We start from the raw sequence: 15,833 nt of genomic DNA, 5'->3' as shown, positions 1-15,833 counted from the left end.
TTGAGGCTGCTGCTTCTCTGAGCAGGTGTCCAAGGGGTCTGCCCAGCACATGCTACTTCTTACATAGGAACGTGGGTTGAACCTCTAACACTGGCTTCGGGTAGTTCTTGTGATTCTTTTTTCATAAACGCTGTTTCATGTGGTGTTGGGCTTCACAATAAAGCATATTGATCTTAGTGAAGAGAAAGTATAATGAAGAGCTGTAGGTGTGCCCTGCTGTTGGAAATCCAAAGCCATGCTGACAGGTTTCCTTTAGGTCCGTGTTCTAGTGGTGCCTGCGGAGAATTACGACTACCAAATACTTCACAAAAAATCAGTGGACAAGTCATTTGAGTTTATCACCAATTGTGGAGGAAACAGTTTTTATATTGAGTAAGTATCACTTTGAGGGGCTTCTTCAGGCTCTCCCACATCTGTGCTCAGAGCAAGGCCCAGGGTGGGGCTGGCCCTCGGGTCTGTCTTCTTCCTCCTCGGGCCCACGGGAGTGGCAGTGCGTCCTGGGTCCAGGGAGGGAGATGCTTTTCCTCTGCGCACACCATCCTGCACCAGACCTTGTGCTGCCTATTTGGGCAAGAGTATTGTCCTCAACTTCCATCCTGCCAGATGTTCACCCTCCGAGCTGGAATTCACAGGCTGCTCAGGAGTTTCTTGGCCTCTTTGCTGCATCCTGTTGTCCAACTCAGATTCCTAAAAGAGACCATGGGGTGCCCTCCACCAGGAAGCACATCAGCCTGGATTCGCCCTCTCCTTTGCCATCTGATTGTGTGGGAAGTGTCACAGAGAGGCGAACCTCCCTGTCCCCTCTCCCTGGATCCTTGAATTCCAAGAGCCTAGGACAGCCTTGAGTTTGGGCTCCTGCTCTTCTCTTCTGCAGACCCACCTGCCCCCTTGCAGGTTTCTGGAGGGGCCCTGGTGGTCAGAAGTCTCCTGTATAGAAAATATTAAGAGTAAAGGCTCTGAATCCGACAGCTAGGGGTTTGAATGTCTGCTTGGCCAATCTGTAGCTCTGTGGCCTCGGACGTGTTGCTTAACTTCTAAAAGCCTCAGTTGCCTTATCTATGAAATGAGGCTTAGGCCTAACTGGTTGGATGGTTGTGAGGTTAAGTGAGATGAAGGCAAAACTTCTAACACACAACATTCAATAGAAGTAGGCACTTTGCCGCCTCCCTCTCCCATTGTTATCGTTATTAGTGCATATACATCAAGGTATGATTTTTTTGTAACTGGTTTATTAAGATTAACTCACATACCATAGAATTCATCCTATAGGTAAATTTTCACCCTTTTATTTCAGCCCCCAAAAGTTCCCACCCACCAGTCCTGGCATGTGTTCTGGAGTGGATGGGTGGAAGGAAAGCTGGCTGTCACTGGCTGTGAATCCAGGGGTGGTGTATTCCCTCATTTCTTGCCAGACTCCACAGCCAGAGTCCCTCCCCCAAAACACCAGTTGGTGGAGCAAATGGGAAGGAGAAGATTGGGACTTTTACTGTGGGGCACGCCTCCCGGGATAATGCCATGAATTATTTTTGTCTTCACAGTCCCCAGACGGCCTCTAGATTCTGTAAGAACTCTGCCAGGTCCCTGGTGGCCCTTTACCACAAGGGAGCACTGCCCTGTGAGTGCCACCCCACCGGGGCCATTGGCCGTCACTGCAGCGCAGAGGGCGGGCAGTGCCCGTGCCGGCCCAGTGTCATTGGGCGGCAGTGTACCCGCTGTCGAACGGGCTACTACGGATTCCCACACTGCAAGCGTAAGTGCATGTTCGGGGCGTCCAGGGCTGTCTCTGGTCCCAGGTGGGTGCCGCTCACCTAGGGCGGGCCTTCTTGGATCTCACTGTGCTGGAGACTCACCTGGGGATCTTGTGAAAATGCAGGTTCTGATTCAGGAGGCCTGTGCTGGGGCCCAAGAGTCTGCATGTCTTTTAATCACTCAGATAATGCCCATGCCAGTGGTCCATGGACCACAGTCTGAATAGGTTGGTTCTAGAAGATAAACATTTGTGTTTCTTGTGCTATGTGACCCATGCACTTGGCAAAACAGATGAGTTTAAAGAGCCTTAAGCATGAAACTATTGGACAGCTCCATCCCTCTTCCTCGTGGAAGCCCCTTCAATCTTTGCAGCCTAACCAAACTCAACTGAACTAGGAGGAGAGCCAAGGTCACAGGAGCATCGTTCTTTCTGAGTGGGAAGCCTGGGGGCTTTTATCGAAGAACCATCCTGTGGCCTGAGACGGAGGGTCAGCACAGGCCACGGGGCGGCAGTGAGCGGTGCACGCGTGGTGCAAGCAGACTCTTCACCTGGAGACCAGCGTTTGCCTACCGAGGGTGCTGCTGCTGCGTTATGCCCTGACCTTGAGCCCCGCTGCGCTGAGGTCACGTGGAGCCCCTTCAGGGAGGCTGTAAGGAGAGGCCCCTCTGACAGATGAGAGGCATCTTGTTAGAATGGCATGGGACTACAGCTGGGTGGGTTCTTTTGAGTTCCTGTCTGGACACCAGTGGGTCCAGCTGTGCCTCAGTCAGTGTTCATACACTGTGTCTGCCGTGAGCACTTGGTATAGTTGGTCTGGACCCCAAGAAACGTACCTTTCAGATTAGTCACACTCAATAATGCCATAATGAAGAAAAAGCAAGATGTTTCTCCCAGGCCCTTTGGAAGCTTCTGGAAATACTGACAGTTGGTGAAGTGCTGCTGGAGGCTGGGTGGCATCTCTCCCTTACACCGTGTCTCTTTATTCCCTGGCCAGCATGCAGCTGTGGCCCACGCCTTTGTGAAGAGGTGACGGGGAAATGCCTCTGCCCTCCCCACACAGTCAGGCCCCAGTGTGACGTGTGTGACACCCATTCCTTCAGCTTCCACCCCCTGGCTGGCTGCGAAGGCTGCAACTGTTCCAGGAGGGGCACCGTTGGGGCTGTCACCCCGGAGTGCAACAGGGACCACGGGCAGTGCAGGTGAGGTCCTATTAGGGGAAGGGAGGATGTCCTCTACACATACCAGTCACCATTCCTTCCCGTGTCTCACAGGACGGCACTGTGCTCACCTCAGGGTGGAGCTCCCCAGCTTGGATGGGCTGTGGTGTGTGGAGAAACTAGGCCCCTCAGGCTTAGGGTAGAGTCCGGGCAGGTGGACGGCCAGGCGCCTGAAGTCATAAACAGTCTTGCCCATGCACTGCAGCGTTGTTCTCGGGTGTCCCATCTGTATGCATAATTAAGTTATCTTTTCTTCTACTGTGTCACCGTGTGGTGAGCACCTATCCATTGGTATTTAGGTTTGGGCTCCCAGTCTTCATTCTCTGGTAAGCTGGTGTATTTGTTGAGGACAGTACGTGACAAAGTCTGAGGGTCTCAGGCCTGCTGTCCTCAGACAGGCAAGCTCGAAGGGGTGCTAGGGCCTCCATGGTGGGCCTTGGCTGGGGGGTGGGCAGGTAAGGGACGAAGGTATATGCTGGGGAGCCTGACCTGAGAGCAGGGCTGCCATCATGACTGACCGAGAGGCCCAGTGCACAACTGGTAAGGGACAGTGGCACACGTCGGCTCCCACAGATGCCGTGTTGCTAGGAGGTTCGGCTCCGTGGGTTGAGCTGTGCGTGGGGAACTAGAGGCCAATGTCACACGATAGCAGGTGATCAGCCTGATGTCAGTAGGACTGGGGAATGGCCTCAGAGGATACAGAATGAATCCAGTCTTCTAGGAGAAGAGGCTAGAAAGGGTCAGAGAGGGGGTTATGTGGGGAGAAACAGCCAGAGCTTCCGCATGGCCTGTATGGCAGTGTGCAGGAGCGAGGGTAAGGCTCACCACCTGCCCCACACTCCCCCCACCTATGGGGAGGAGATGTCTTGGGGTCTGTGTGGGTGATCTGGGTGTGACAGCCGGGGTGGGGGAGGCCATTGCTGCTGGTGGCAGGCGTCCATGACTCCGGCTGAAAGGCAGCTGTATTCATTTCCTGTGGCTGCCGTAACAACTTACCACAAACAGGATGACTTAAAGCAACAGACATTTCTTTTCTCATAGTCCTAACGGCTAAAGCCTGAAATCAAGGTGTCGACAGTGCTATGCCCTTTCTAAAGTCTCTAGAAGACTGTTCCATGCTTTCCTCTTACCTCTTACTGTTGCCAGCAATCCTCGGGGTTGCTTGGCTTGTAGGCGCGTCCCTCCAAGCTCTGCGCCACCATCCCATGGCTCCTCCTGGTGTGTCTCTGTCCTTACATGGTGTTCTCTGTGTGTGTCTCCTCTTATAAGGACACCAGTCATATTGGATTAGGGCCCACCTTACTCCAGCATGACCTCATCTTAACTTGATTATATCTGCAAACACTCTCTTTCCAAATAAGATCACCTTCTCAGGTACTGCAGATTAGGACTTGAACATGTCTTTTTGGGGACAAAATTCTACTCTCTATTGCAGCAACGTGCACTTTTCCTAAGGAAGGGCCCTTCACCACACCTGTAATTGTTGCCTGGGGGCCTCATAGCCCCTTTGTGCTACAGGAAAGGAAGCTGAGTGACAACTTGAGTCATGAAACATTCCAAGTCTTTAAAAGCACAGGTGTGAGTCCGCCCTGACTCAGCTCGGTTGCTCATCCTTCTCAACCTGTGGGTCTACACTGAAGGCGATTTGCACAAGGATTTCGAGGGACATCCAGAGTTGTTTCATCCCATTAGTTAACAGATGTTAGGTTCTGTTCCGTCCAGTGCTTAAGCTGTTCTCCGGACGGAAGTTAGGCTCTTAGCTCATTACCAAAGATGCTACACTGGGTCTCGAATTCACCCCTAGGCCCATGAAAACGTCTAGCTTATTTCCAGTTAGTAACTGATGGAGGAAGACAGTGGCACTTGGGCTAAGGGCACAGAGCTGCAGGAATGCTTAAGACTGGAGATGCCCCGTGCCCAGGAGACGCCTGCAGGCTCATGGCTGCAGAGGGTGGAGGAGTGGGCCGCCAAGAGAGCCTGTCTGTGCCCATCATGACGCAGTCCACTGTAGAGGAGGGAGAGAGAAAGACAAGATGTGTGATCCTGTGACTTTGTTACGGACCTGGATTTGCCTCCCCAGGGAAAATGGCCTCCATTCCCTCTCTGTGAGCCCTCGGTCCAAAACAGTAGCTGGACAAATGCCAGAATCTCGTAGATTTGGTCTATCGTGCAGCCACGCTGCCTCATTTCAGCTGGGCTGTTTGGTAGTCCTCTCGACGTCTCCTCTCCTTACCTCTTCATTTCGCAGAGCTGTCTTTTTTTTCCTTCTGTTCTTCCATGGATGGGTATCACTTTCCATCTGGAGGCTCTCGGCCCCACTATGCTTTTCATCTTGTTCTTTTCTATCTGTACCAGAGCCTTCCTCCCTCAAGTAGCAACAGTGCACCAGTATTTCCCGTCACTTCCTTACCACTGACCTCTCCCTTTTCATGTTCCCAGGGGTGCCAATCTCCCTTTCTTGAAAATCAAAGCCCTCTTAGAGACCGCAAGCTGATAGCCATTATAAACATTTGATACCAGAGCTCCAGAGTATTTGTAAATAAAATACGTGGCTCTCAATGGAAACATCCACGAGGATAAGGAGGATGGACTATTTCTTTTCAGGAAGCCAAGAGAGCTGCAGCAGCAAGGTCTGCCATCATGGGTGTGAAAAGGTGGTCACGGGAGAGTTAGAGCAACAGTTGAAAGACACTCAGCCAAGCCGGTCTGTTGCTGTTGAACCATGTCAGCAGCACCTCTGTCCAAAACACACACAAACATGGGGCGCCTGCGTGGCTCAGTTAAGTGTCTGACTCCTGATTTCAGCTCAGGTCATGGTCTCAGGGTCGTGAGACCGAGCCCCTCATTGGGCTCCACACTGGATGTGGAGCCTGCTTAAGATTCTCTTAAGATTCTCTTTCTCCCTCTCCCCCTGCCCCTTCCCCCTAAAAAAATATATATATATACACACACACATATAATAAAAAATAAATACAACACACACAAACATCCTGAGAGCTCCCCCAGGACATCTAGCAGACCAAAGGAAACCATAGAATTAGAACTGGCTTCAGAAAAGGAAATCCAGGATGTTATAAAAAAGGCAAACAGACTGAATTAGGAATAAATGTTTTCATTTTAATATATTTGAAGAACAAATCAGAGGAAATAATTCAGTGTCTTTATGTGGAATTGGTTTGTGTGAACCCTTCAGCATAAAGAATAATCTGACAAAGATGCAAGATGAACAGAAGGGGTCTTACCACTAACATCCTCTGCTCATTCAAGAGGTATCATAGCAGGAATCTGGGTATAAAAAGGCTGAAAGAGGGGTGCCTGGGTGGCTCAGTCAGTTAAGTGTCTGCCTTTGGCTCAGGTCATGATCTCAGGGTCCTGGGATGGAGCCCCCGTACCAGCATCAGGTCCCTGCTCAGTGGGGCGTCTGCTTCTCCCTCTCTTTCTGCCTCACCCCCCCCACCCCGCTTGTGTGCAAGCTCTCTCTCAAATAAATAAATAAAATCTTAAAAAAAAAAAAAAGCCAAAAGAAGAGGTTCCACTTGAACATTAGAATAAGCATTGCATAACCTGGAGGATGAAAAACTCAAGATGACCAGGAGAGGAAGATCAGTGAGCCTGCGTGGGATGGTTGGGCGGGGGGGGGGGGGGGGGGGGAAGCTGGCAGAGGACGGAACCCGGGATTCTGTAGTGACCTCAATCACTTCTGCATGAAGAAACTGAAAGCCCTAAACACTGAAAACATTGCAGTACTCCCATATATAATTAAAATAAAAACAAAGCCACAAAAATAAGTGGAAGGCAGACCAGCAGAGTGCTGTTTTTCCATAATGACTACTTCGGTTTTTCTTTTGAAAGCAGAACATACACGTGAGGAGCTTGGGGCTGGGATGGAAGTTTGGGAGGAGGTTAGAGTAATGAGGACCCCGAGGAGCCGGCGTGGACACACAGGAGGAAGCGGCAGGTGTGGGTTCTGCGGGGGTACTTTTGTTTAACTGTGGGAGGCAAAGGAACCAAGGAGAGTTTTCAGGCAGGAGACAGAGAGGAATTCTCTGTCTGAGAAATAATGGGAGAATTGTAAGAGGGAGTAACTGGTCAACAGAATACATTGCTGCAAACACTACCTCACACACAGTTTCCGAAGACTGCTGCCGCAGATGAAGGAAATCAGGAATGCATTAAGAATTGTAAAAATGCATTGAGGTGCCCTCTGTGATAGATCATAGATTTGCTACAGTCTCTTAGGTGGATTATAAGGGGCGTTTAACAAACTTTCACTAGCCAATGACAATTTGTTTTTCTTTTTTTTTTCATTTAAATTCAATTAGCCGACATATAGTGCATCGTTAGTTTTTTGTGTAGTGTTCAATAATTCATTAGTTGTGCATAACAATGACAATTCAGTAGACTGGAAAAGTCCTAACTCAGGACCAAGGCATGCTGTCTAGTTTTGCCCAAACCCAAAGAAACATCAACAGGAACGGAATCTCATTGGCCCGTATCACACCTAAACCAAGAGGTGAAATTGTTTATCTTGACATTACCAAAGAGACTGTAATAACCTGAGGGGGTGACTTATCTCTCCGTGATCAAAGCAGATTTGTCATGAAAGGGCCCCTAGCAGATAATGTGAGAAAAACTTTCAGTTTATTGTGACTCTAAATTACACAAATTGCTTGGGGTAATTACACTGTTGATGCGGAAAAAGCTTGTGATTACCCAAACAGTGATTTCTTTAGAAAATATTAGAAGAAAGAATGTTCTTCCCCCACCCCCAAATGAAATTTCCTAATGAAAGTGAAGAATGTGTTTAGAGGAGCCTAAAGTTCGTGTGAAAGAAATGATCAAAGATACCTGGAGCTTGCAACAACAAAAAAAACCACATTCTTTCTCAGGGATACAGCAGACTCTCCTGCAGTTGGACAGATTGTCACAGATCACAAAACCTAAAAATTGGAATTTTCAAATTTTATTTCACTGTTTATAGGTGTTCAAGTTTATCATACTAAAAGAAAATGAAACTGTTATAAATATTAATCTGCTTTAAAATAAGTTACAAAAATAATTGGAGTAATCCACAATATTCAGTCTCTACCTGGTTAAAACTGGTGTTATTTTAGAGGCAATTGGGAATAAGTTTAGTTGGAGGCATAAAACTGAGTCCTCGACTCACCTTTGTCATAAACTACCTAGAAGACTGGGCAAATTACTCTGCCTTCCTAGGTCTCAGTTTCCTAAGTCATTAAATGTTTGGTAAAACTATCTCTACCTTCCCACCTAAATTTAAAATTCTGTTCTATTTCCTCTTCCATCTCTGATTGTAACACACAAAATATTGCAAAATTATATTGTACAAATGCCAAAAAGTCCATTATTTTGGCCAACGCTCAATTGAGGTCCTAAAGATGCTTATATTGATCAAGATTCTGCTTTTAATAGCAACACTAATTCAATCTGATAGAAAGCCAATGAAAAAAGTACCTTTGCCTTGCTTTTAATAATGGAAGATTATGTCATCGGGTCCTGTGAACAAACAAAAGGGCTAGAATGTCCTGAAGATTTTATCAGTCGTTGACAGATACAAGAAGCCGGGAATCACTGCTTTAAAAAACGAGCACGATGCCGACCACTTTCAGGCTGTTTTGAGATCCACTAAAGGAGATGGCGATCCACCCGGATTTTCAGCGAGGCCACGTGTACAAATGGGCCTTTTCAGAAGAGCAGTAGCAAAAGGAACGCCTTTTGAGGGGACGTCGATCTCTGAGAATCCTCACGGATTTACTCAATGTTTGTGTTAGATGGAAAAATAAAATGCCGGAAAAGGTCATAGACTTGGCATTCTTGGGACAAAGTGCTTCCAGCTGTGGGCATAGTTCCATCAGCCCTGCCGACTTGGAGAAGCAATTCTTTTGATGCACTTCCTCAATTAATAGGACTGGTAAATTCCAGACAGTGTCAGGGGGACACTGGACCACAGTGGTGAGCCGGGTGGATGGGGCTCCTGCCACGGGGACGGAGCTCAGAGTTCTTAACTACATTTTCTGTCTTTCTTCACCTTCCGTAATGCCAGTGTCTTTCTCCATGTCTCTCTGAGCGATCACTCTGTGGCTATGTCCCTGGTTCAGTCTCCTGCAGACTGAGAGCATGTGTGGTGTGAGTTGGCACGAGGTTGCATGTGTCATGGCCGCTCACTGTCTGGGTGACCTGAGTACGGTTCTTCGCTCTATGCCTTCTTTCTTCATCTATAAAATAGAGATACCGGAGGCACCTATCTCATCAAGTTCTTCAGAAGGTTAACCACGCTGTGCAGGAGACCTTAGAACAGTACCCGACACACACTAGCACCCAGTAAGTATTAGCTATTATTACTATTCACCAAGTATTTGGCTGTCTGCCTTCTTCCCTCTATACTTTGTCCCCCTGAAACCCCAACCATTCTCCTGGCTTCAACCACCCCCACTCCTGGATGATTCCAGATGCAGAGCTCTGGTCCTGACCCTTGATGACTAGCTTATCCCACCTTCATTGCAAATCAATTCAACCTGGGTTCTTTTATTGGCTTCACTTAGGGGACCTTCGACAAGTCCCCTAACCTCTTTGAGCACCTGTCCCTCACATGTATAATGAACTATTAGATGACCTGAAGGGCCCTTACAACTCCAAAATTCTTCCAACTCTGATTGCATAGCTGAAACCCATGTCATTGTCTTGCCTTTCAAACCATTTCTCTCTTTGAATTTTTCGTTAAAATTCTACTTACTGATGACAGTCTTTTCCTGGGCCCCAAAGCCTGAAATCCTAGTACCATCTTAGAATCAACCCCTTTTCCCGACAGTTGATCAGGTGTCAGATTCTGGCAGGGTATGCATTATCCCCTTTCTTTCCATGTCTCTGCTCTCTGCTGCCACCTTGGTCAAGTTCTTTGACCCCCCTCATCTTTGAATGATATTGGTGGTCTCCTAATTGACCTTCCTTTTCCTGCTTTACTCATGCACTCATTCATTCATTCATTCCTTCTTTTTTTTTTTTTTTTGGCCCCTTAATTGAAAAGGAATATGCCAAGTGTAATTGTGTAATTGTGTAATTATCCTGGGATTTAAAAATATCTTTTCCCCATAGTCTTGGCACTAATACACAGAACTGTTAATCTAGTCTACAGGACTTGAGGCAATGTTGATAAATGCATATAGACTTATGATTTTATCTTTTTGTTTTTTTTTTAACTAAGATGAAACATTTTTCTCAGTTGCTGTGATTTTTAATTTTTACTTTAAATTCTATTTTGTCGGATACCAGTATGTTGTATTGCTCCTACTCTGTCTAGCACCTGCTCCAGTTTGGGTTGTGCCTCATGCATCAGAGGTCACGGTCTGGCAGGGGAAGCTGTGCTACCCACTAATGGCAATGTGGCATGGCGAGCGCCATGTTGTGTGTGGGCTGCCGTGGGGGCACCCAGGTCTGTCAGGTGCCACTTCCATCACATCACTCTGCACAAGAACCTGTCTCAACTCCCTGACAGGATAAAGACAGGCTGTCATGGTAATATGGCTCCACCTACCCTAACTTAAGCCTTTATTCAGCTTTCTTCTCTGGCTTGGTTTTCTTACTTTCTCTAAATACTTTACATATGTCCAGTTCTCCAGGTATCAGTTCTCTTCCCCGTCTTCTGTTACCCCCAAATTCTGCATATCCTTCAAGGATTATGTGTGGAAAGTACAAACTCCAAGAAGGACGAAGGCTTCTGTGCGTTCACAGGGACATCCTCCTCATCCCAGTGCCTCAAGCTCGTCCCATTTCTCACACGATTACCTCACTTTCTGCATCTCCGTGTCCTGTGTTCTCAGTGACAATGTGCCAGGGTCAAGACCGACTTACTCTACTTTGTCCCCTCCTTGCTGCATCCCCTAACACAGGGATGTGTGTATAGGAAGCACTCAATGATTATGGAATGAATCGATGAATGCAGAAGGTAGACTTTGGATTCTAGATTACGACCGGAGTTGATGGGAGTGTGATATTAAGAGACCCACTGTACTTAATGAGCAAAGGGTAGAGTTCACTCTGACACCCGATTTTCTAGTTGTCTGTGCCACATGGAGAGCACCCACGCATGCGCAGATGTCATTACATAAGGCTTGGCCATGAGCCCATTGCCTTGGAGATGAATCCGCTTGACCTGCACCCCCAGCGCTGCCGCTCTGCACCTGCAGGCAGCTTCTGCTGGAAACTCCTTGCCTTTGCAGCGAGGGCAGCTCCCTGGACGGCAGAGCATCTCTCTGGAGAAATGTGTCAAGGTCAGGGTGACTTCAGGTAGTTTCTAAGAGACGTTCAGCCAGACTTTACAGAAGAAGTTTCCTTTTTATTCCCTGTTGTCATGGCACCACCAAAAAGTCCTTTGGTTGCTTGTTTTTGCCCAGGATTCATATGCTCAGGGCTCAGGAACCCTGTTGTTATACTCTGTGCTTTGGTTAACCCTTCCCCGTCAGTCCCACCTGGGGTCCTCAAGGTCAGCTCACAGGTCCCTGCTCTCCACGCTCTGCTTGGCTTTTTGCTTTTTCTCAACCACTCAGTTGCTACTTGCGTGCTGAGGCCCAGAGCTTTACCTTACATCACTGACGTGGCTACACGCCCTCAGCCCACCTGTCCTCGCCACCACCATCTCACAGCATTCTGAAATAAAGAGGCGAGGAATATTTTGCTTCCCTTTCTCCTTGTCTCAACAAGCAGCTTCCGCAGCTGCCCTACCTGCAAAAACACTCCAGCCCCTTTCTTTTCCACTCAAGTGAAAATACTAAAAATAGGCTCCTGTCTGCCTATCCTCGTCCTAGAGGCCCGGGTCCAGGTCCTTTGCTCCAGGGGTCCCTCTCGGCCTCGTCCAGCCATGGCATTCAGTATGTGGGTGGCTTCTTTGGCACCAGCATTCAATTAAGGCACCTGTAAACCAGAAGCCATGAGTGTTTGCTAGAAGAAACATGGACTTTGGTTCGACAAACTGCCCAGTTGGCAGTTTGCGACAATAGCACCGTCTCTGCGCAGTGTCCTTTCCTCCCGGCCGGGTGAGAGGAGTGGAGCCCGCACAGAAGTCAGGCCATCTCCAAGCTCCTCTCCTGATCGAAGGTTCCTCTTTCTGACAAGTTTGGTCGAGCGGGGCTCTCTGTACTCTCTTCTTTTCCATCTCTAGACCACCAGAGTCTTGTGCTCAGCCCTTGCTGCTGCCTCCAGAAATAGGCATCTGGCAACAGTCATTTGTTGTTGTTGTTGTTGGACAGTGTGATTGCATTTAGCCTGAGATGCACAAGAAGAGAGCAGGTATTATCAGTCAGAGCCTAGGAACCCTCTGAGAGTGAATGGAAATTTGTGTGTGTTGGAGAGAAAGAAAGAATGAATGAATGAGTAAATGAATGAAATCTGTGAGTGGCCCCTAGTTTACCCAGCTTCCCCAAAGAGTCTCTCACCCCCTTCCAAAGTTTCCATCCACCACACTGCAGTGATCCCTTCAAGCAGAATGTTGACACTTTCTATCTACTTTTCCATACGTGTGATTTGGAGACTATTTACTTCCTTACAAAAAGAATTTCTGCAGGTATCAGGTGGGGAGGAAGACAAAGGGGATGGGGCTGGAACCGAAATGATGTTTGACCTGCCAGCGGGCCTTGCAGGTAAAACTGATTGTGTCTTTTTTAGGTGTGCGGAGAGGGATAAAGGGAGTCCCATTGCTCCTCTTAGCCAATGCCATTGCAAGAGTAATAATAGCGAATTCTTATATGTGTGCGTGGCCCTGCTCTAAGGCTTTTCCGTATATTATTTTGTTTAATTTTCACAATACTCCTACAAAGTCGATATTATGATCTCCATGTTTACGGATAAGTAAACTCAGCTGTAAAGAGGTTCATTTGCTCAAAGTTCTAGATCCAGTAAGTAGCAAAGCTGGGATTCAAAGGTAGGTTGCCTGGTCTCGAGTGTGTGTTCTTAATCAAACATAAAATTCTGTACCAGGGTATGAGCAAATATTTGCCAAAGACAAATTTAGTGGGAAATTAAGTTAGATTTTTCTTTTTCAGGATGGTTCCTTGGGTAAGATATTTTAACAGGTATTGGTAGCAAGTTAATGATAAAATTTTTCATATCAGACTATACTCCCAATGTTTTGAGAAGAAGCACATTTCCTAGTACTTTCTTTAGACCCACAAAGAAAAGATCAGCGCGTGGGTCCCACCAGACGTCAGCCGTGGAGCTCCATGATTGAGTTACGGGAGGCTGGCACCCACTTCCTCTTTCTCTCCTCACCCCGTGGGGTGCTGGGCTTCTCTGTTCTGCTGGCAGCCGGCTGCTCTCCCTCGGTCAGCTTCTGTGCTTTCCCCTCCACTCTGTGGTTCAAGTGCACAGACACGTGGATGGCTCGCCGCTCCCCACAGAGCCTTCCTTGGAGCCCAGGAACAGACTCCCTGCCAGCCCTGCCCACTCCAGCATCTGCTCCGGTGCTCAGGCTGGATGACCGAGAGTCTTCCTTGTCTTCCCCTCTTCTGTCTCCTCATCCAGAACATTACAAGCCCCAGCAACCTCACCCCAAAATAGCTTGGAACCCATCCCTCCTCTCCATCTCAAATGTCTTTGCCCTAATTCAGCCCCTTCTCCCTCTTGACTCCAACCACACTCTTTCCTACTTAAAACTTTGCAAGATGGCGATTCCTTGTCCGAGAGCTTGCCATGTGCCAGCCACAGCCTCATCTGTCTCCACAGGGGGCCTGGGAGGCAGCAGCTAGCAATTTTCCCCTTCCACAGATGAGAATATGAGGCCTTAGCAAGTTATTAAGACACCATATCTGTTGTGTGCCAGAGCTGATCAGTACTTGGGCCAGGGGGCCTTCAGTGCCCAGGGCTCAGCCACCTCACTCCATTGTCACTGGACAGTGTCACAACAGCCAGCATCTCCATCCATCCCCATAAGCTACCTCTTGCCTCCCTTCAGTTCATGGGTCAGCTTTCTCCGCTCATACATGTGCTTCCTGCACACACCAGGCGGTTGCCCTCTGTTCCTTCTGTCTGGAACATCCCACCCCACGACACTCAGGCATCAGCTCCCCCAGGGACGCAGGGTCAGAGGTGCTCTGCTACAGTGCAGGTGGACTTCAGAACTGTGTGGGAAAGGTGATGAAAGCTTTTGCCTCTTTTGCTTTGAACATAGGTGCAAGCCCAGAGTCACAGGGCGGCAGTGTGACCGGTGTGCTTCCGGGTTTTACCACTTCCCCGAGTGCCTTCCCTGCCATTGCAACAGGGATGGAACCGAGCCAGGAGTCTGTGACCCAGGGACTGGAGCTTGCCTCTGCAAGGTAAGACAGAACGTGCAATGCCAGGGACGTCAGCCACTGGTCAGTGAGGAAGTTCTTGGTGTTGAGTCAACATATAAAATTATATGGGGAGTGGGACTGACCTGTAATAGATTTCCACAATGCATGTAGCATTTAATAGTTATTAGCTCATTTGATAGACATAGTTAGAAGGGAAGACCCCTCTTATCCTTTGGAGAATCACAAGACGGGTACAGACCCTTTCCAGAAAAGTTGATATAAACCTTAGTCTACAATTTCAAGAGGTTCATGGGTTCCCTGGAATCTTATTCCCAGGTCATAGACCCCAGGTTAATAATCTGCTCCAGGGTGTTCTGTCAGGTGGTAGGTGAGCTTCTAAATCTCAGCAGATGTTTTGAGGTGGTAGTAAGTGGGGTGAACCAGGACCCCCATATTGTGAATCCTCATGCTGCTATTTCTCTACTTTAAAGATGCCAAGGGGCATCTCATGAGGTCTAGAAAAGTCTGTCTTTCACTTGAGTGTGGCAGAAGAGTTTAAACAATTAATGTGATAGAATAGCTTAACAATTATGTAACTTTCCATGGTTTGTTAGCATCCGTGTTCTAACATCTTACATTGGCATTTAGTTTGTGGAAGTAGCTAATGGCAATCAGGGAAGCTTTAGAGGAAGTGATCTCTTGTTTCATGTTTTATTTCAATAGGAGAATGTGGAGGGTACAGAATGTAATGTGTGTCGAGAAGGATCGTTCTACTTGGACCCAGCGAATCCCAAGGGTTGTACCAGCTGCTTCTGTTTTGGAATAAATAATCATTGTCACAGTTCACATAAAAGAAGAACTAAGGTATGCAAGGGATTCGAAGTTTCGGTGTGTGTTAGTACTTCCGAATGGGGAGGAAGTGGATTGTCACAAAGCATGAAGGGCTAGTGGAGATTTTATCTCTTACCTTGTTAAGTGTTCAGCTTCGCCCTCGCCATTCCTCAGCGTGCTCTGTTCTTCCCACAGATGTTCTTGTGCTCAGTGCCTCAGTTTGTCAGGTGGGTTCAAGCGTCCCCGGCTCAGAGGGGCCTTCCGTCACCACCCCCTATGAAGTAGTTCACCCTCGTCACTCTCTACCTCACCCTTCTTAGTGCATTCTGTAGCATTCTCCCTGACACACGATACATTTAGTTTTGTTTTTTTTTAAGATTTTATTTATTCATTTGAAAGAGAGAGAGACAGCCAGCGAGAGAGGGAACACAAGCAGGGGGAGTGGGAGAGGAAGAAGCAGGCTCCCAGCGGAGGAGGGAGCCTGATGCGGGGCTCGATCCCAGGACCCTAGGATCACACCCTGAGCCAAAGGCGGACGCTTAATGACAGCTACCCAGGCGCCCCCTATACATTTAGTTGTAAAATTTGTTTATTATGTATCTTCCTCCAACACTAGCATGTGAGCTCCTACGACATCCCAGGTGCCTACAGCAGGATCCAGAACATAGTATGTGCTCAATCAACACTCATCAGCTGAATGGAGCTGGTTGTTCTTCCCCTCGCTGCTTCTTATTGCCTTATGTTTTACTTTCT

The 15,833-nt window shown here is 48.0% G+C and overlaps 1 protein-coding gene across 3 annotated transcripts in view; it reads left to right on the top strand.

The window, feature by feature from the left end:
• LAMA3 (laminin subunit alpha 3) overlaps nt 1-15,833 on the top strand; it is a 253,876-nt gene that overhangs the window by 151,169 nt on the left and 86,874 nt on the right. For all 3 annotated transcript variants that reach the window (XM_026496108.4, XM_044382889.3, XM_044382890.3), the window contains 5 exons: nt 257-372; nt 1,539-1,750; nt 2,745-2,949; nt 14,147-14,291; nt 14,973-15,113. In XM_026496108.4, coding sequence (XP_026351893.3) covers nt 257-372; nt 1,539-1,750; nt 2,745-2,949; nt 14,147-14,291; nt 14,973-15,113 — 819 coding nt within the window. The remainder of the gene's footprint in view (nt 1-256; nt 373-1,538; nt 1,751-2,744; nt 2,950-14,146; nt 14,292-14,972; nt 15,114-15,833) is intronic.

This window comes from Ursus arctos, unplaced genomic scaffold (assembly GCF_023065955.2).
Source record: "Ursus arctos isolate Adak ecotype North America unplaced genomic scaffold, UrsArc2.0 scaffold_17, whole genome shotgun sequence".
Taxonomy (NCBI): Eukaryota; Metazoa; Chordata; class Mammalia; order Carnivora; family Ursidae; genus Ursus; species Ursus arctos.
This window is presented reverse-complemented; position numbering and strand designations above follow the sequence as displayed.